Source organism: Trichoderma camerunense, assembly GCF_050948025.1.
Source record: "Trichoderma camerunense strain CBS 138272 chromosome Unknown V8C40scaffold_3, whole genome shotgun sequence".
Classification (NCBI taxonomy): Eukaryota; Fungi; Ascomycota; class Sordariomycetes; order Hypocreales; family Hypocreaceae; genus Trichoderma; species Trichoderma camerunense.
Window position 1 is genome coordinate 375,011 of NW_028145367.1, and position 18,193 is coordinate 393,203.

The 18,193-nt window shown below is 49.9% G+C and overlaps 7 protein-coding genes across 7 annotated transcripts; 2 read left to right on the top strand and 5 right to left on the bottom strand.

Moving 5' to 3' along the window:
- Nucleotides 1-220: 220 nt before the first annotated feature.
- V8C40DRAFT_234914 (F1F0 ATP synthase subunit epsilon) lies at nucleotides 221-872 on the bottom strand. The gene is made up of 3 exons (XM_083213739.1): nucleotides 787-872; nucleotides 543-657; nucleotides 221-483 (listed from the first exon to the last, which is right to left on the bottom strand). Exons 1-3 carry the CDS (start codon nucleotides 816-818, stop codon nucleotides 409-411), a joined length of 222 nt encoding a protein of 73 aa, XP_083076769.1. The 5' UTR covers nucleotides 819-872; the 3' UTR covers nucleotides 221-408.
- Nucleotides 873-1,029: 157 nt separating this feature from the next.
- Nucleotides 1,030-3,823, top strand: V8C40DRAFT_136263 (bacterial low temperature requirement A protein-domain-containing protein). The gene is made up of 4 exons (XM_083211125.1): nucleotides 1,030-2,158; nucleotides 2,221-2,410; nucleotides 2,473-3,065; nucleotides 3,121-3,823. The coding sequence occupies exons 1-4, from the start codon at nucleotides 1,576-1,578 to the stop codon at nucleotides 3,687-3,689; spliced, it is 1,935 nt and encodes a 644-aa protein (XP_083076770.1). The 5' UTR covers nucleotides 1,030-1,575; the 3' UTR covers nucleotides 3,690-3,823.
- On the bottom strand, nucleotides 3,738-5,172 carry V8C40DRAFT_234921 (uncharacterized protein). The gene is made up of 2 exons (XM_083213740.1): nucleotides 5,056-5,172; nucleotides 3,738-4,992 (listed from the first exon to the last, which is right to left on the bottom strand). Exon 2 carries the CDS (start codon nucleotides 4,822-4,824, stop codon nucleotides 3,892-3,894), a length of 933 nt encoding a protein of 310 aa, XP_083076771.1. The 5' UTR covers nucleotides 4,825-4,992; nucleotides 5,056-5,172; the 3' UTR covers nucleotides 3,738-3,891.
- Nucleotides 5,173-6,139: 967 nt separating this feature from the next.
- V8C40DRAFT_136285 (GXWXG domain-containing protein) lies at nucleotides 6,140-6,807 on the bottom strand. The gene is made up of 2 exons (XM_083211126.1): nucleotides 6,736-6,807; nucleotides 6,140-6,651 (listed from the first exon to the last, which is right to left on the bottom strand). Exons 1-2 carry the CDS (start codon nucleotides 6,741-6,743, stop codon nucleotides 6,315-6,317), a joined length of 345 nt encoding a protein of 114 aa, XP_083076772.1. The 5' UTR covers nucleotides 6,744-6,807; the 3' UTR covers nucleotides 6,140-6,314.
- A 336-nt stretch (nucleotides 6,808-7,143) lies between these two features.
- Nucleotides 7,144-9,415, bottom strand: V8C40DRAFT_234923 (Zn(II)2Cys6 transcription factor domain-containing protein). Its single transcript, XM_083213741.1, has 5 exons — nucleotides 8,730-9,415; nucleotides 8,581-8,667; nucleotides 8,371-8,505; nucleotides 7,776-8,280; nucleotides 7,144-7,720 (listed from the first exon to the last, which is right to left on the bottom strand). The coding sequence occupies exons 1-5, from the start codon at nucleotides 9,054-9,056 to the stop codon at nucleotides 7,383-7,385; spliced, it is 1,392 nt and encodes a 463-aa protein (XP_083076773.1). The 5' UTR covers nucleotides 9,057-9,415; the 3' UTR covers nucleotides 7,144-7,382.
- A 5,263-nt stretch (nucleotides 9,416-14,678) lies between these two features.
- Nucleotides 14,679-16,734, top strand: V8C40DRAFT_234928 (glycosyl hydrolase catalytic core-domain-containing protein). The gene has a single exon (XM_083213742.1). The coding sequence runs from the start codon at nucleotides 14,962-14,964 to the stop codon at nucleotides 16,291-16,293; it is 1,332 nt and encodes a 443-aa protein (XP_083076774.1). The 5' UTR covers nucleotides 14,679-14,961; the 3' UTR covers nucleotides 16,294-16,734.
- Nucleotides 16,735-16,866: 132 nt separating this feature from the next.
- Nucleotides 16,867-17,983, bottom strand: V8C40DRAFT_136325 (uncharacterized protein). Its single transcript, XM_083211127.1, has 4 exons — nucleotides 17,820-17,983; nucleotides 17,655-17,763; nucleotides 17,520-17,590; nucleotides 16,867-17,458 (listed from the first exon to the last, which is right to left on the bottom strand). The coding sequence occupies exons 1-4, from the start codon at nucleotides 17,932-17,934 to the stop codon at nucleotides 16,917-16,919; spliced, it is 837 nt and encodes a 278-aa protein (XP_083076775.1). The 5' UTR covers nucleotides 17,935-17,983; the 3' UTR covers nucleotides 16,867-16,916.
- Between the last annotated feature and the right edge of the window lie 210 nt (nucleotides 17,984-18,193).

Sequence of the window (18,193 nt, forward strand, 5' to 3'; positions counted from 1 at the left end):
GTGAGTTTACATGATAAAGGGCATAAATTTAATTTCCTTTTAGGAGATTTACCCGGATTGCGACTTTGCATAAGACCAATAGCTTCATGTGAGATCTCAATCGCATTCTCCACCATACATTCATAGGTAGAGTACATGTACATAATTTTGCGTGAGCAGACACAGTCACCCCTCCCAAATTTAAATCAGTTCAGGATCTGACGCAGGTTTGTCCAAAACATTCAAAAAACCCTCGTCGGACGATTAATTTGCTTTAATATATTGATGTATTGCAGCAATTATTTATTTTACAACGCCAGCAATTTGGAACTCCAGCCCCATTCGCATGGCCTTTCTCATTGTCGCTTCCAAACGTCTATAGCAACATCATTTCGCCCGTCTCATCCACTCTTTTCCCACACGTTTTGCTTAAGAGGAGGCGCTCTCGGCCATGGCGGCGGCGTTGGCGGCAGCAAGATCCTTGGGCTCACCAGCCTTGCCGTTCTACTGAGGTATTAACAACCAGGTTCCGGCGCTTGTTCGTCTTCGTCCAGTCAACATACCTTCCAGGTAGCAAATCGCAGCTCGGAAACAGCACGGCGCTCGGCAACAATTCTCTTGTCCTCCTTGAGGCTTCGGCGGATGGCACGGGCGGCAACGGCCAGGTAGCGGTTGTAGCTATTTGATCGCAAGTCAGTCAGTCTCTCGGCTCGCAGAGTTCGGCAGAAAAAAGTCGCAAGGCAGCGGTCGTGGGGGATTCGGGATGGTGAGGGCGAGGGTGATTCGGCAGGGGATCAATTGACGTACGTCAAACCGGCGGCTTTCCACGCAGCAGTCATCTTGGCGAATGGATGGGTTGAACGGCGAAAATAGGCGTTGTTAATGATGCCGATTGAATCTTTGCCAGAATCGAGCGCTTGAGTATGCGCTAACACCTGAGGCTTCGAAAAGTCACGTGCTGGTAAGTTGCTGACTCATCGGTTGTTGTCGGCAGTGCGGGATCCCGTGCATCTTAAAGCAAACGGGATCCCGGACACCTATTTTGGCCCTTGTCAGCATCTTAGATATCTTGGTATTTCACTTACACCTGAATTGTCTACCTAAACTGCTGCTAATCAAAGCTGGTTTACGTATTGTCTCGGCTTATACCGACCAGGATCGTGTCAGATCTCAAGACATATGTGCAGGACTGAAATACTATCTTTTTGCCAGGGTCTAATCGGCATTGCATCAGCAAGTCCAGCATAAGCCGAGATGATGAAGTCAGCAATTCCGCTTTAGTCCGCCATCTCTCCTTTGATGAGATGATCTTATTCCTGGCCCGAATAGGAAACACATGCACCCCAGATAGTCAAAACATGAAAGTCCGCCAACTCATGGCGGAAGAACTTGATAGCGCCAATTGAATCTCAGACGCTGAGACACGCATTGGCCCAGACTTCTTACACGCCTATGCTCATCAGAGCTCTTCTTGGCAATGGAGTTACCTTAACTCCATTCCCAAAAAGCATTGAACTTATATCAACCTGCTCCTGCTCTCTTTCATACAAATTTTTTCCTTGAGTGCGCTTATGTTTTGTCAACTTCAAAGAAAACATGTCTTCTGCTTTACAGGGAAGACGGCGCAAGCCGCAAGAGCTGCTCCTCCCTAATGGCAGAAAGATAATCGTGGCCCTCCCCGAGGATTTGGAGGACATACGCCGAAAATATCAGGGGGACAATGATACGCAAGTGGAGGTGGTTATTCACGGCTCCATGGAGCACAGCCAATACCTCCGCCAATCTCGAGACCACCATGAGGAGCGCCGGCAATTGTTGCGAGAACAACACGGGCCCGCATTTGAAGAATGGGAAGACGTTCAAAACCAGCTGTCATCGGTGACCGCAGAGCTGGAACGCGTGGAGAACCAAGCATCAGGGCTATACGGCAACTTCAACAAGTTTGGCTACGACGCTGCTGTGCGAACCTACAATGACGAAGATCCGCCTCCTGCTTCTTCGCACACTTCCATTTCGGAGAAATCCCGTGGGCAGCGTGAAGAAGGTGGCCGTCATGGTGAGACGACCAAGTTATTCAAGCGGCCTGTGATTAGGCAATGGTTTCATCAAGGTTTATTATGGCGAATGTCTGAGCCGACGGAAATTATGGCCATTGAACTCTTTCTTGATCTTGTGTATGGTACGTTGCCGCTTGCTATACCGGGCTAGTAAAATCGGGCAGAGAAAATAACAACTAAACAGTCGGCATCATTCATTCCAATGGCGAACACATGGCAGAAGAAGCAACCGGGTACGAGCTGCTCCGTTTCGTCATCACATTCATCATGACATGGAGGATATGGACAAGCATTACTCTTACACTCAGCTGGTTTGAGTCAGACGATGTTGTCACCAGGTTGGAGATTTTGTTCTGCATCTCAACTCTTATTGGGTAAACCGGCCTAACCCAGCGGCAATTGGATGCAAGACTTTAAAGCTAACAATTGATGATAGTTTTACTACAAACATGACCCATATCTTTATCGAAGACCCAGCAGAAAATACCTACGTGCAACTGGTATCTTTTTACCTTGCCGCGCGAGTTGTTACCGCAATATTCTACGGCATAACCGCCTATCTCCTACCCATGATCAAGGGCGTTATGATTTGCCAACTCCTCGGCACTCTTATCCCAACGGCTCTGTGGATCGCCAGTATTCACGTCGACATGCCCGGCCGCCTGGGATTCATCTTTCCGGCACTGTTTCTCGACATGTACGGACACGTCTTCTTCCTCGGTCTATTCATGTATGGCCAAAGGATAGCCCCCGAGGGCAAATGGAAGAAGCGTCTCGGCGGCATGTTTGAGTTTTACCCCGCTATCAGCATCGAGCATCGAGTGGAAAGGATGAATGCATTCGTATCCCTGGTTCTCGGTTATTCGGTGGTTGCGATTCTCTTCCAGAGCCAAGGTGGCTACAACATCAATGCATTTCTAGGGAAGGCTATACTAGGCTTGATGCAGGCCTTTACGTTTAACTGGATTTACTTTGACATTGATGCCAGCAACTTGAATCTGCATGCTATTCGGCGTTCTCGGATTTCAGGTAAAGTTTTGTGCAGACTCTTCTTCCTGTGAACACACTGCTCACAACGCTACAGCGGGAATTTGGGAATTTGCCCATTTACTGTTCGTTATGGGCTACATCGTCGCCACGTCAGCTCTGTCCAGACTTGTCTTGGCGACGGACGTGCCAGACACCAACCCAGAACAACTCGCAGAGCCTTACCGGGATAGCGCTGAAGATCACTTCAATGCAGGCGTCCGTTTCTTTTACTGCGACGGCCTCGCCATCGCTCTTCTTTCCATGGGAGCCATCGCCTTTTCTCACGAGCACATGAACCCTCCCACGCTTCGGTTGCACAAAAACATCAGGCTCACAAATCGCGCCGCCGTCTGCATTGTCATGTTCTTTTTGCCAATGGCGCATTCGCTTCGGTCCCTTGATCTGATCTCTGTCACACTGGGCTTGTCGATCTGGGTGCTCATCGTGGAGTTATGGGGAAAGTCAAGTAGGGATGACCCCTTTATTGGTGAAAAGGATGGCTGTTGCGTAAAGTATGAGGCGAATTGCAAAAAGAAGGATCTCAAAAGAATGACTACGTCGGATGAAATACGGCCAAGTGGAGAGATATTGGAGCTGGGTAGAGGAAAAAAGACGGCGATTTAGATTCAATTTCTTTCATCAGTTATAAAATCTCATAATCGCTTAGCCATAGCCTGCTAAAGGAGGGGCGAGCCGGCTGTATAGTTACATAAATATATAGACTAATAACATATGCATCATTCTATTAAACACAAAGAAAAGGTGATATCGGTCAACGGGTATTGTTCAATATTTCATACAATCCCTTCATCATCAATCCATTCCCTCAGTGAACAGCCGCGGCGGCGAAATAACACGGCGATGTCGTAGCAATCGCCTGCTGCATCCTCCTCCTATCAACCTCCTTCTTCAACATCAACAAGCAGCTAGCAATCACCAACACCTCCAGCTGCTCCGCCTCCCCCTTGGTCCTCTCCCACTCAGTCAAATTCATCATAAGCCTTCCCCCGTTCCCAGCCGTCGTCGCCTTCGTTCCATGCGTCCTCACCATTTCGTTCCTCAGGAATTTCGCCACAGGAGTCCTCCTCTCTTCTTGGCCTCCGCCCTCAAGAGCCACCATAATGATCCGATCGAGTACCATCAAATTATTCGCTCCAGCAGCCTTCCTCTCCTCGCGTCCGGCGTAACGCCATTGAAACGTACCAAGGTGCGTGCGGAACACTTGCGATCTCGTAGTAAGTCCCTTGCTCACGACTTCAAACTCTTCATCAAGAGCCATGTCGCCAGCAAGCTCCATCCTAGGTGGCCTACCAGGTCCCCATCGATACGTAGTCCGACAGATGGGATTCTCCTCCGAGTCACCGGCTCGGACAAGGCTACAGTTGCCAGAGTTTCGAAGTGGACGAAGTGACTCATAAGCGAGGTCGGTAACGGTATCTGAAGAGAGATCTACGTTGTATACGGGGATGGGAACCGGTCGAGGAGGAATTGGTAGAGCAATGAGAGGCTGACCGCGCGTTTCGATCTGGAAGGCCTTGGTGCAGTGGAATGCTGGCTGATATGAAGAGGACGAGCCACAGGCATCGAGGGTGTCGTATTGAGGAGGAGAATTGCTGGAGCGTGAGGATGTTGTGGATAGGGGTCTGAGTTCGTAGCTGCCGGAGTCGTAGGCTGGTGGAAGAGATGACGCTCCAGTTGAAGGTCGTGAATGCTTTCGGTTGAAGAAGAGTACTTCAGTTCGAGTGGCGGTAGCAGCCATTGTGTATGCTGGTGGTGACGATGACTGTGTATTGATTGGAGGCGTAAGTTGATTGTGAAACTGTCAAGTATTAGAGTGATGCATTCTTCTTGGTCCAAGTGTAAGTCTTGTATATTAATTCTCAGCTTCAAACTTGATTCCCTCCATGGCATGTGCAACTCAACGTCACTACTTATACTCAGTCATGGGCACTACTAGGCATATCAAAACAGCATCGTCTTAGTCTCTCACCATCTGAAGCCTTAAATCACCCAACATCAACCAAACCGCCTAATCCGACCAATACGTTCCCTCACAGCCACCGCATCAACCCCATCCCATCACTCTTTCCCTACGTCAAAGTCTCAGCTCCTGTCCTGTTACGGCCACCAGCGCGCTTTCTCTGCATTGATGTTAGCTAGACTAGACCCCAAAGCGGGGCCCTCTGTTCTCCACCCGAGCCAAATACGTGGAATACGATGAACGCGGACCAATCACTCTTCGCAAGGAGGATATCAACTAGCGCGATGCCGTTAGTGAGATCCTTCTATGGAGCCTGCCGAAAGCATAGTCGCACCTTCTGCAATGTCTCGTTGTTCTCGTGCCTCGTGGGAAGCCTGGAGTGGCTGTGCCGGGGGGGCTTCGAGAAGCTTGCTGAGATTGGATGCTTGGGATGGTATCAGGCTTTGGGAAGGGAGAATCGACTTAAGATTCTCGGTGGACAAGAGGAGAGCTAGCGGCTTTGCTGACGGGGTCAGTACTATCGAGGCTTAGCATCGAGTAACCTTTGAATATTACTCGCCAGGCCAACTGCCGTATTCCTCGTAAGATTCACTCTCGACCCAAGAGATATGGGATATGCCATTGGCAATCGGTATAAAAACCGACCGCTATTATCGCAGGGCACCTCTACGTGTAACGTGTATTACTTTGTATGCAACCTGCAAGACCAGATATCATGCCATTCGGCATTTCGGCTATATCTCCCAGCCCCATTCTTTGTCTATCACCCCGGGTGCGGTATCGGACTGTGCCATAGAAATGGCTGTTGTAAATCTTCACAATTATCCTCTTCTAGTTCTTGTAGCTTGCGAATAAACGTATGGCTAGGAGCTCCTCGTCAACTGTGATAAAGAAGTCACGATCTATATCATCATCCTTTGTGGTGTTGCAGAATACGTGATGTGCCAGGGCGTTACATTGTAATCGGGTGTGGCTTCGTGGGAATAGTGGTGTGGGTCTGCATTAGCTCTAGCACGGGCACGGGCCTCTACGTTGAGAATAGGGAGATTCTTATCAAATATATATTTTCCCTTGAGCTATTCAAGGCGAGTAAGATAGAAGTAGTAGGTAGACTCAGACCCAAACACCTTAGGGCAATCCATAGCACCCGCAACAACATTCTCATTAATATACCGGAAATGGTCAAAAATCGGCTTTTCGTCATAGATCATAGCAGTCGAAGTCACGCCCCGAAAAACCATTTCACGAAGCTTACCATAAAACTAACATTAGTAACAAAACAACAGTAAAAGTAATCGGAAAGTAAGAGTAAGGCATGTATAACTAACCGAGCAGTGGCCCCAATCTTTATTCCAGATTCGGTTCCCTTGTTCGTCGAGAACCATGATCGGGTCACCGTCATTCTCAGACCGAAAGTCTTTCCCAGCCCAACGCATTTCACTCAGTGCTTGGTGCCCGATATGCCCTGTGTTGAGGTCGCCGCCTTTCCATTTTCCGATGAGGAATGAGGGCGCGATGGGTTTGAGTTGGTTAAAGACTTGTTCGGCTTCTGTCTCTGAAACTAGTCCTTCGACTTTTGTGAGACGGATGAATTCTTCCTCTGGTCTATACCGAAGCCAGTCAGTCTAAGGAATCCTTGAATAGTCTATATAATGAAACAAAACCAGCTACTAGAGCTATATTACATACCGAGACATGTTTGGGGGTAATATGAGAAGTTGATGATAAATGATTCAGCAAAGGGCTATAGGAGTTGTGGTGTTGCTAAAGATTGAAGGAGTAGTGATATAAAGGGTTAATAGAATATAGGGAATATATACCCAGCTCCAGCAATCACCCCATGCTCCTCGGCTTGTACAGACTCCTCGGCTAACACAGACTCCTCGGCTACCACAGTCTCCTCAGCTACCACAATCTCCTCAGCTCTCACAGTCTCCTCAGCTTCCACGGACCCCTCACTTTCCATGGACTCCTCACCTTCACGGGTATATCGGATGACACCGGGCTCGTATATAACCCCGAAAGTCCGCCAACTATCCTGGTTTGTGTTACAACCTGGCTTTTATAGTCGCGATTTACGATAATAGACATCGCTCCTAACAGAACAATCGCACACCGCTTCGATTATCATCTATACAGAGACTAAAATCCAGGTTACATATACCGAAAAGACCTACTTCAAACCTCGTACATTAATCATCGCCATCTGATCAGCTTGAATCGCACACCGATCGCTCATCGATTCCGAATCAGTCATTATATATGTCGAGTAAATACGCCGCAAACAAACGACGCCAATATGCCTGCCAACTTGCTCGAATCCAAAAGCTTCCTCTCTACCGACGCTTTCCGAAAAACGTTATATCAATGTCGAGCTGCTCATCTACCCATCTTGGCCACTGATTAAACATCTGATGTCCTTGATTGACACGCGCGTTCAGATACTTGAGCCAGCGAATGAATCCTGGGTCGATACGGCTACTCTCTTGTTGAGCAGGGTGTTTCTCCCGCACCTCATACTCTTGTTCATTGATGAAAGCCATGATCTGCGATAGCGCTATCCAATGGGTGTGCAACAAGATGATGACTTGATTCTTGGAGTTGATAAGTTCTTGGAAAGAGGCATGCGGCAACAGCATCCACCATGCATATTGTCTCGAATTGGCCTTGTACGCTATAACAATCCACATTAGCACAGTGCCGGTTACCAGATATAACAGTCAGCCTACCTTCGAACGAGTTGGTTAGGAGATGGGACGCAATGGTCATCAGCTTTTCATGATATTCGATTTCAACCTGGTGCGTACACAGCGGGCCCAAGTTCGTAATGGATTCAATAGCCGTCTCCGCCCATCCTTTCTGGATCAACGGCAATCCTTCCATAAGTGGCGCAAGGACATCATCGTTATTGGACTCAAACAGATTGCTAAAAAGAGGTTTGATGCTCTTAAACATCATTTGCATCCCCACAATGACAATGCCACGAATAAACGTCATGTACTCGGCCAAGCCGTCCTCGAGGCTGACGGACTGGAAAGTCAGTGCGAAGCAGGTAGCTACTAGGGCGTTCGCCTCTTCGTAAGTCGTGTCCATCTTTGACGTCTCTGTTAATCGCTTCTTGATTGCCTTGATGGCTTTGATACGGTGCCCCATGGCCACCGGCGCAAGGTTACTATCTGCATGCATCAGTTCTGAGGCGGCATACCCCAGGATAGCATGCATAAGAAACTCGTGCTATCAAGTGCGCATTAGTATTTTTATCGATACAGCATAGCATACCCGCACGCCGGCAGATATGGTGCCATATGGGAGCCTCAAACGTACGTTATGTGCTATGCTTGGAATCTCATGAGTCCAGATCTCTTCCTGCTTCAGAGGATGATGTGGGTAGCACTGTGTCAAAAAGTACTGGAAGCATCGCATGTCCTGCAAACTAAATAAAGGTATCTGATTGTGAGGCTGTTTGTGGTGTCAGCCAAGTCTCAAATGTATATGTTGGCTGTGTGACGTGATGGTTTTCTCGCCGAGACATACCTGGTGGGTGATCTGGGGCGAAGCAGGGTACTCGCATTTCAGACCCGTCTTAAGACAGTGACCGCAGGCCGGGTGTGTCTCTTGACACTAAAGGTACAATCAGCATATTGATTTCCGCCAATCGAAACGAATGCTTTATGCGCGTTTACCTTGATACGCCGCCTCTTGCAGTTGTAGCATCCCCGACGGCTCTTGGTATGGCCTCTCCGCTCCAGCCGCTGCCTTTGCTGCGCCGGCAGTCGACGGAGGCTCATGTCGACGGCATTGTAGTTATTGTTACTGCTGCTGGACAGGCTCCTGGAGCCGGGATAAGGGGGTGTGTGCATCCCTCCTGACGACCCGGATAGCGAACCCGTCGACTGGCCCTGCATAGTATCCATGAAGCCCATGTCGTCGGCTTGCAGAAAGGAGGCATAGTCGAATTCAGAGGGATCCGGAAACGACATGATGTCGTTATCAAAAGGCTGTTGGTCCATGTTAGGCAACGTTCAGAGCACGCGCGCCCTTCTCTCGGCAAATTATAAGCAGGTCTGTACGAATCCAGCTCGCCGATGACTCTATATGGCCCCACGCGCGTATTCGTCCAGGTTAATGCGACATCCGCACCAGTGCGATTGGTGCGCACGTGTAGTTGCACACAGAAATCGCTCGGCAGTCGCAGGAAACCGAGCAACAAAATGCGAACTACCGAGGGCACTACATAAAATATTTGTAAATATGTGTTTGTGATGCCAGTCGCGAATAGTCGAAATAGTCATACAGCTTGGCTGCCGTAAATGGAAGTAGTAGAAGCTGTCAGACAAAGAGCCGGGACGGCAGTCCGCTTGTTGCTTCAATTTAGCCGCAAGGAACGGAGCACCTTTACTCCGAACTCACGACCTCCGCGCAAATATATACTCGCAGCCTCGTAGCTGCTCCTGATACCACCCATTGAATTTTCAAGGCGAACCGGGCAAAGGCGGCGCAGCAATGCCTTAGCACTAACCAGGCACCAGTATTTCCACGATGGCTTCCACACAGGCTTCCAGTCGATCAGCTGGTTTATTCTTGGCTGTCGCGCTTCTAGCTTGTTTCCTTTTTAGTACGATAGCATGATGACGATTCCTTGGCTGCTTTGCACTGAGGTTATCGCATCCATTTCGCCCTGAAGACTTGGCAGATTTGGTGACCGAAGGTATCACTTGATGTGACCAGGTTAGCAAAATCCTACGAGCTTGGAGGTGTGTGGATGACATTTTTGGTGCAGGCTAGAAGGGGTCGCTTGTAGTTAGCCAAAGAAATGCTTTGCAAGTACATGCAACTGCTGATCCTATTGCGATAAGTGATGGCCATACGCCAGCAAGTCAGGTATTATTTTCTACGTTGATCGGGCACTACCTATATGTTACGTGGGAGGATAATAGGCAGGCTGCCACCATCAGTGATTCTTCTGGCAACAGCCCAAAATCAACGCTCTTTACACCGGCATCTCTTTACAAAATACAGCAATCACCATAATACTACGACTACCTAATACTCTATACTGTATAAATTCAACCCGCGCACTCGCCTCATCCGCAACCCCGCGTTTTCTTCCCCAGCTCCAGGGTAGATAGTTATGCCCGCGCTCGGTGAACCAATTGAGGCTTCAACGCCTTGGAAGCAACGGAGCATGAACTGTGGCGTTCATCGGTAAAGGTTGATAATCTTCTTCTTCATAATGACGGCACTCTGCGAGATAGATGTGGCATTGACTGCGGCTATTCGATTGTTCTTTTACGCTTGTGGATAATCGGCACATTGGCCTTTTGAATGGCGATGCCACTTACATGCTCGGTGAAGGATTCAAGGTTCAATTATGTAATCACCACAATAGAACGAGACACAGCACGCGCAGTCTATTGTAACACGCAGACAATTGAACGTTCCTAGCTCAACAGCGCAAGTGATTTTAGCGCTGTAGCTCTGCCTGGGTAAACTTTCGCGGTGCTCTCCCATGATGCATCACCCACTATAAGTCTTTGCAATGCACACAACATCGTGGGGTGCTTATAGGCCCTGGTGATAGCCAAGAAAAAAAAAAAAGTGTTGCTCAGGTCTTCGTTGGGGGCCAACCACTGGATCCTTCCTGTACCCATATTCACAGTTCGGTAGGAGCCGATCGTAGGGCCCTGAGGGTTGACGCAGGCTAGAAATCTCAGTAGCGTCCAACGTGAATCGGCCTTCCAATACCGGTTGGTCAATGACCAACAAAGAACGTGGCCAACAACTCCATCAGCTCCAGGCACAACAACATGGTGCTAATAAAATGGACCACAACGGTGGCTTATATGGAGCGTGCGATGGGCGCCTCGCCGCAACTTGAATCAAACTGTCACCATCGTCGCGCCATGTCATTCACTGGTGGTAATGCTTTTTTTTTCGTATGATTTGTGCTTGCTGCGACAGAGGCCCAGGCCAGGTTCTGGCGCTTACTGATACAAGTACGCAATTTCCGGATGTGGCGGTCACAAAGTAGGCAATCTGTAGACCTATCCATTGATGACTTGGCCAAAGACACGCCCGTACTTACTTATTACTAGTTGTAGGAGATGCGGCGGATATATATGTCACCAAGATTGGCAAAGGGACGTATATAGATTGAAGCTTCAACTGAAACGCCCAAGAATGTTCGATGAGATGGCAAGATAACCAGAAGTCAGGCCGACAATTTACAGGAACTATGGCAGGACCAGCCGCTCCACTGACTCCGAGTCGGCCCATTGGCCCAACAAGCAGGACATCGGTGATGGAATGTGCGTGTACTCCGTTGGAAGCGCTCGTATATATTAACAAATTAAGTACCTCCGAATGAGTTGAAGGCCAGGGCTTCCATGATTGGCCCAGGGTTCAGGTTTGCTGTGCCGGGTATCCCAGCACCCTGCCTGTAAACAAGAATCGAGGTCCGCCAGGGACATGGGGGTAACCAGGCGGTTGACATCTTGGCCAGAGTCTAGAATAGCAATTGTAGAATAGGAAAGGGGGAAGGTAATTTCGAGGTTGACATATCGCGCCATCCGGCCAACGGCGTGCGCGGAGGCTCTTCTTGACACAGCCAGCATCTGGAGGCAAGGCACTTCTAAAAGATTTGTCTGCACGCCTCCTTTTTGAACTCAGCCGTAGTGCCCTCCTCTCAGTAATACTGCGAGTTTCTGCGGAATTGCAATATGGGCTATCATTACCGTTCCTGTACGGGGAATCGCAAACTCTCTCCAAACAGGCGGTTGGTCCGAGCCGCGAGAGGTGTACGAGTCCAGCACTCGTATCCACGTGTTTGCATAGAGCAGCATGGATGTACCCACTACGACTAATCTTGTACTTCTATTCTCGCTCGTACTATTAATATTAAATTCTGACAAAGATGGTCGTAATACGCAGTAGAAACTCCAAGCTGCTCAGCTTCTTGACAGCTGAAGCCAAGCTGAGCGCCCAGGACTCGAGGCTTGGTTCGAGAAGTCGTCTGTTGGCCACGATCCTTGTATTCCGTAGTAGTTCTAGACTGCAGGTGCCAAGAACGCGAAAGGAAAAAAAAAGAAAAAAACCACCGCTATCTTTGTAACCCGGATAGCCTAGCGATTGGCAGGTCTTGGCCTTGAGGCCGAGCCAACGTGGCCAGGGGTGGAGCTTGTCACCACGATGGTGCAATTAAATGAAGTCTGTGCGAGTCCTCGTAGTCACAACGGCGGCTGAAAAAAACCGACCGGTGTCGTTAGTCAAGGCTTGCATACGATCTAAGCCAGTTTGAAGTCGCGGCCTTTTTTCTTCTTTTTCTTTCTCTTGTTTCACGTTAGTGGCGCGAAAGTTAATGTGCGCAAAGGAAACATGTGAAGCGGCTCGATTGGAGCCACGTTGGTCGATGCAGAGTTCAAATCTTGCAGCTACCCGAGCAAAAGCTTAGCATACAGTACGATAGATAGACTGTCTCACGGCTCCGTGAGACAATCGCAACACAAAGGACCTGCTACAGTAAAATCATTTTGCATTGTGAGCGGAGAAAATGAGACTCCATACCCTTTTATGTATCCGGAGTACTCCGTGCTCCGTATTCTGTATACATTCCATTGGGGGAAACATCCTTCGATGCCGGGCTCCGGTTTGTTTGCCTCGTCTGCCATAGCCAAGTTTCCTGGCCGTTCCATTCTGGTGAGCATGAAACCAATAGGCCCCACTGGCATCGGCGTACCCTGGCACCGACAAGGGATGAACGCGTTGCCTGCCGGGGGGCCTTGTCCCCTGTCTTTCTATATGCGGTGTCAGTTTCCAAAGACCTCCCTACGAACAGTCCAAGTTTACAGCGTATCTAGTAATGATTTTATAGCTCGATCTCAACAGGAGGATCGAATGCAACGCCAAGATAAACTCCAGGCACGTCGAATGGAATACGAAAAGCAATGCGTGACACAGACTCGTATTTTGTCGATCTTTCTACGCATTTGTGAATTTGTCGGGCGTCTTACATGATCATGCCCTCGCAGCCCACTTTACTTTACAGACCAAAGGTTAGTATCCACGCACGCAGCTACATATGTACGAGAAAAGGCAATTTGGAGGGGTTTGCCTGCCATTGCTTGTTCTTTTATTTGTCCGAAGAGAAAAGGGTAAAGGCCTCATCGGCGCTGATCCTTTTAATAGGACGTGTATCAGGAGAGGATGGAGTGTGGAGGAAGTGCGATATTGTGGTATCGTACCAAATGGATGACATTGGAAGAAAGTGACAGAGACAAACGCCCGAGGGCGTGGCCGAGCCCACATGGCCAAAAGCCTCAACCTTCTTTCTCCATCCCTAATGTCGACCTCGGTCAGCTATGAGAATACCAACGCATGGCCAAGCGAGGGCCAAGCCCGCCACCGCCCAAAGCCACCTGTAATCACTAGAAAAAAGCGAGCAAAAATCCAACATACAGTATTACTCGTAAGCAATTCAAAGAGAGAAAAGAAAAAAAAAAAAACCAACGCACCCCTAAGGCAAACCGGATCTGGGCCACGCACGACTTGACATGCGAGGGCTGTTTCACCTTGACTAGAAGACGGGGCGCCGTGGATGGCGATTGGGCCTGGACGGGCCGGACTCACCCGCCGGTGCTGCTGGAAGCCAACCGGAAGTCTGTGCCTGGCAGGCTGCGGCCAATCAGCAGGGGGAGGGGTGTCGTTTGGGCCACTAAGCAGCCTCAACTGGCGCTGTACCTGTGCCTGGCGCTGCCCCCCAAAAACCCCCTTGCGCTAGTAAGGCTTGGGCCGGCGCTAGTTGGTGCTGGAACTGGAGCCCATGGTCGGTTAACGGGACGTCTTTGTATTCCAGTTGAGCACAGGTTGATTTTTCCCACGAACTCGTAGACCTCGGTGGGTTTGGGTTCAATGTCGCTGTTCTCTTCTATCCTGTGTTCAGTGTTTTATCTTGACGTTGTTCTTGTGCTACACAGTTGAGATTGTACAGGGCGATGGAATATGATGATGAAATGCAGTGTTGCAGGTGCTGCTGTGTATCCCTTCATAAGGCGGGCAGGCATTCAATATCAATCAATTGAATCCATATTGAGCCCCCAATTCAGGCCTCTCAGTGACACTACATCAATATATTCCTTACAGGCTCACTCGCACAATCCTCCCGCCCTCTGTCACTGTGTGGACCCTCGCAGGCGCATTCTGACATGTACATGGCAAAACAAGGCACGACTTGTATCAGGTTGCGGATGACGGACCACAAACGGACGATTCTCGTGCTCTGCATGCGCCAGAGGGTACTTTGCGCTGCTTCTCCGACCATGTACCTCATGAGCACAGCAGAGTTCCCCCGTGCCCCGTGCGTTACAGTGCACACACACGCAGTTTACAATTGAACGCATGCAGCACGTCCATATCACTCGAGGTCAGTCAGGGCCTTGAATCGTGTACGGGTCCTCACCGGCGCTGGCTTCCCTTTGCCACAGCACTAAAACACCCTCGCCCTACCAGGCCCAGGGCCCCGCTGCCCTGCCGCTGTACCTTGCAGAAGGCCCTGCACCTTGCGGCTTCCATTTGCCGGCTACTTCAGGCCCCTCGCCCCTCTCATCCCCAGCTCATCTCTTCCTTTTCTCCTTCTTCCACCATTCCAACATTTCTTTTCCCTGGCATCTCGTCAGCTCGTCTTTCCTTTATCTTCTCCGTCGCCAGTTCGACTTCTTTTGAAATCAGCCAGGCTGTTTCACTCTTTACAATCCGTGTCTTTGATAGACCCTTCGCACTCCTTGCCGGCCGCGCCGAACACACCATTGCCTCGCTCTTCAAAAGCATTACAAAGTCAACTCGACTTCATTCCCACAGTCCTTATCACTTTCGACATCTGAAAAGAAATCAAAAACCAAACCCCGTCAAAATCTAGACAAAATGTACAAAGCCGTTGCCCTCACTTCCATTGCTGCCCTCGCGGGTCAGTCCATGGCTTTCAACGCCCACCGCCACCAGCACCAGATGGACAAGCGAGTCCTCAAGACCGACTGGTCCACTGTTTGGGAGACCGTCTATGTCACCGTTGACCCGTCTGCGTCGACTGCCGCTCCCTCTGCTCCCGCTGCCGCCACCGGCACCGGATTCGGTGTTCAGGATGTCAACCCTACTGGTTCCCCTGCCGGAAACAACGCTGGAGCTGTCCCAACCGTCACTTCGACCGCTACCGTCGTCGTTGCCTCTTCCACTGCGGCTGCTTCGACCCCAGCGGCTCCCGCTTCCTCCAAGGACTCCACCACCTTGATCACCGCTGTCCGTTCGTCTTCGGCCGCTCCCATCGTGACCAGCAGCACACCTGTTGCCCAGGCCTCCTCTTCTGCTCCTCAGTCCTCTGAGCAGGCACCTTCCAGCACTCCGGCTCCCCCTACCAGCTCGGAGACTCCCACTCCCACTCCTACCCCTACGCCCTCTTCGTCTAAGCCGGCTCCTCCTCCTGCCACCTCCTCTGCTGCCCCCAGCAAGGCCGCCAGCCCCCCTCCTGCTTCCGTTGGTGGTTTCCCCGGCAAGCGTGGTCTGGCTTACAACGACGGCACCCTGGCCAACACCTTCGGTGAGAGCTGTGACAAGTGCCACTGGGCCTACAACTGGGGCTTCTGGCCCTCTGGCATCGACACCAGCAAGTACAGCTATGTTCCCACCCTCTGGGGACCTCAGCCTGAACACTCCACTGGCTTCGATGCCCAGGCCGAGGCCGCTCTTGCCTCCGGCTCCAAGGCCATCTTCTCCTTCAACGAGCCCGATATTGCCTCCCAGTCTAACCTGTCTCCTGCTGCCGCCGCTGCTGCTCACGCCCAGTTCCTGAACAAGTACTCTGGCAAGGCTCTTATCGGTGCTCCCTCCGTCTCCAACTCCGGTGCTGATGGTCAGGGTCTTTCTTGGCTCCAGAGCTTCGTCGATGCTTGCAGCGCTCAGGACGGCGGTTGCGCTTTCGACTTCTGCAACATCCACTGGTACTCCCCCGCCTCGGCCATCGACACTCTGTTCACCCAGCTTGAGCAAGCCAACAAGGTCTGCGGTGGCAAGCCTGTCATCCTTACCGAGTTTGCTCCCTCTGGCTCTGACGACGAGATCAGCGCTTTCTTGCAGGAGGCCCTTCCCAAGCTCGACGCCCTCGACTACGTCATGGGCTACAGCTACTTCATGGTTGGCGATGGCATCCTGATGAACGGCAACTCCCCCAGCGACTACGGCAACGTCTACGCCACCGCTTAAGTTGGCGTTCAAAGGCATCTTTCGCTTCCTGTATAGTACCAGCTAGGGACATCTCGGTGCATCTTTAGCCATTTTTCAGACACAAAGATTTTATTGAAGGAGGAATCATTTAACCAAAAAAATGGGTATCGGAGGGGAAATAGGCGCAACTCAAGTTCATTTGTACATATTTTTAACTCTCTGGTTCTTGGATGGAACATCCACAGCATCAGTACACTGATTTTTGTAAGGGGGTGTGCTCCAGATATTCTGCCATAGTCACTTTTGGTGGTCATCTCGGCCTTCCGTCTTTATTTCACTTCAATATCCATGAGACAAAGGAGAGAGATGTTCACGGAAACATGAAGATCCAGTATGTATCTACGTATAGAATGGGGTCGTGGACAAGACTTTAGCATAGATCTACGAGCTACGAATTAAACTAAAGGTCTTGCGATTTCACTTTTTTTCTCTTGTGCCTTAAATCAGTAATGGTGACCTTTCTTCTTCTCTTTTTTTCTTGTTAGGTTCTTTTTTGACGTTAGAAGCGGGCGTAGACTAGTCATTCCACCCATCCATGTAAGCTGTACGGAGTATAGGTAAAATATCGAAAAACTCTATTAGGATCAAGGTGATAGGGTAGACTAAGCAACATTATTCGTCTCTCTCAGGACAAAAGGCTGACAGTAACAAATATCCACTTTCTGACCAAAGTCCTCCAAAAAATGGGAGCCCCCGGCCGTGATCTTGGTCTGTGGTGAGAAGAAGTTATCGTCCGCCAAGCATGACCTTCGGTACATCAGGCACCCGCACCCGCACGCCTTGGAAGATTCTTTGGTCAGTCCGTTGAAGTTATAAGAACGCGGTCTAGTCTCACTCTCAATCGTCGTAGTCACCATGACGGCACTGGCGGGCTTGCTAATAACCTTGGCGGCGCTGGTGTCAGGGGTGTCGTGGTCATGAGGATCAACATCATCGGCTCCGCGGGATCGACGCCTGGTTGGCACGAGCGAGATGTCGGCAAGAGTGGATGATGGCGTCTCATGGAGCTCGCTTGGAGTGGATATGCGATTCATCCCAGAACCGAGATCTCGGGATCGTCGAGCTTCATCAGAAGAGGAGCTGCTTATCGTCCCGGCGTTGTCCCTGGATGTGACCCATTGAATGACGATCGCCGAGAAGAGGACTATCAACAATAAAGAATTAGCCAAGAACACTATATGTGAGAAGATGCTTGAGCAACATACTGTCACAATTGCAACACATCAAGCAGACCCATCCCGGCTCACCATTAAGGGCCATTAAGACAGACAGATTGCTAAAAATGGTGGTCAGTTAAGACTTGCGGAATTGATAGACCTGATTTTGGTCACGAATCATACACAATGCTGCTCACAAGCGTGCAAACTGCTCCGCAAAAGGTTCTGAATGCCACCATGCGAAGACGAATATTGGCCCGCGTTCGAGCCATGTTGGTATAAGAGTAGAGCTCTAGCACAATATTAGTCATGATCGTCTCCATCAACAATTTTTCTTAGAAGGGTTACTCTTCAGCGGTATAAGAAACATGATCGTGAGGTACACGTTAATCACCGTGTCAAAGGAGATGAGGGGGATCATGGCGGCACTTCGCATGCCGATTATGCATTCCCCGCTGCGCATCTCTGTGATGCGACTAGCCTAGGTGTTATTAAAGCTCAGATGCCATCGTATACCTATCAAACTTACAAGACGAAATTTAGGATGACCACTGCGATATATATGGTGAGCATGCCCAGCGAATTCACTAGGTACAATATAGACTTAAGGCGTGGGGTCGTTGCACCGCGAATGATCCACTGACGTCCATGAGTTAGCAACCCCTTGTAAGTTGGACTGTGTCTAGTACTCACAGCCTTTTCTGCGAGAAATAAGTAAATGA

Bases quoted from the DNA above. Each gene is read 5' to 3' on its own strand.
- V8C40DRAFT_234921 (XM_083213740.1), bottom strand. From the start codon at position 4,824: ATGGCTGCTACCGCCACTCGAACTGAAGTACTCTTCTTCAACCGAAAG.
- V8C40DRAFT_136263 (XM_083211125.1), top strand. From the start codon at position 1,576: ATGTCTTCTGCTTTACAGGGAAGACGGCGCAAGCCGCAAGAGCTGCTC. The intron at 2,159-2,220 runs GTACGTTGCCGC...ACAACTAAACAG, and splicing joins CTTTCTTGATCTTGTGTATG to TCGGCATCATTCATTCCAAT. The intron at 3,066-3,120 runs GTAAAGTTTTGT...ACAACGCTACAG, and splicing joins TCGGCGTTCTCGGATTTCAG to CGGGAATTTGGGAATTTGCC.
- V8C40DRAFT_234928 (XM_083213742.1), top strand. From the start codon at position 14,962: ATGTACAAAGCCGTTGCCCTCACTTCCATTGCTGCCCTCGCGGGTCAG.
- V8C40DRAFT_136325 (XM_083211127.1), bottom strand. From the start codon at position 17,934: ATGCGCAGCGGGGAATGCATAATCGGCATGCGAAGTGCCGCCATGATC. The intron at 17,764-17,819 runs GTAACCCTTCTA...ATATTGTGCTAG, and splicing joins GTTTCTTATACCGCTGAAGA to AGCTCTACTCTTATACCAAC. The intron at 17,459-17,519 runs GTATGTTGCTCA...TATTGTTGATAG, and splicing joins GATGTGTTGCAATTGTGACA to TCCTCTTCTCGGCGATCGTC.
- V8C40DRAFT_234923 (XM_083213741.1), bottom strand. From the start codon at position 9,056: ATGGACCAACAGCCTTTTGATAACGACATCATGTCGTTTCCGGATCCC. The intron at 8,281-8,370 runs GTACGTTTGAGG...CGCACTTGATAG, and splicing joins TTCCAAGCATAGCACATAAC to CACGAGTTTCTTATGCATGC. The intron at 7,721-7,775 runs GTAGGCTGACTG...GGATTGTTATAG, and splicing joins CCTAACCAACTCGTTCGAAG to CGTACAAGGCCAATTCGAGA.
- V8C40DRAFT_234914 (XM_083213739.1), bottom strand. From the start codon at position 818: ATGACTGCTGCGTGGAAAGCCGCCGGTTTGAC. The intron at 658-786 runs GTACGTCAATTG...GCGATCAAATAG, and splicing joins TGGAAAGCCGCCGGTTTGAC to CTACAACCGCTACCTGGCCG. The intron at 484-542 runs GTATGTTGACTG...ATACCTCAGTAG, and splicing joins TGCGATTTGCTACCTGGAAG to AACGGCAAGGCTGGTGAGCC.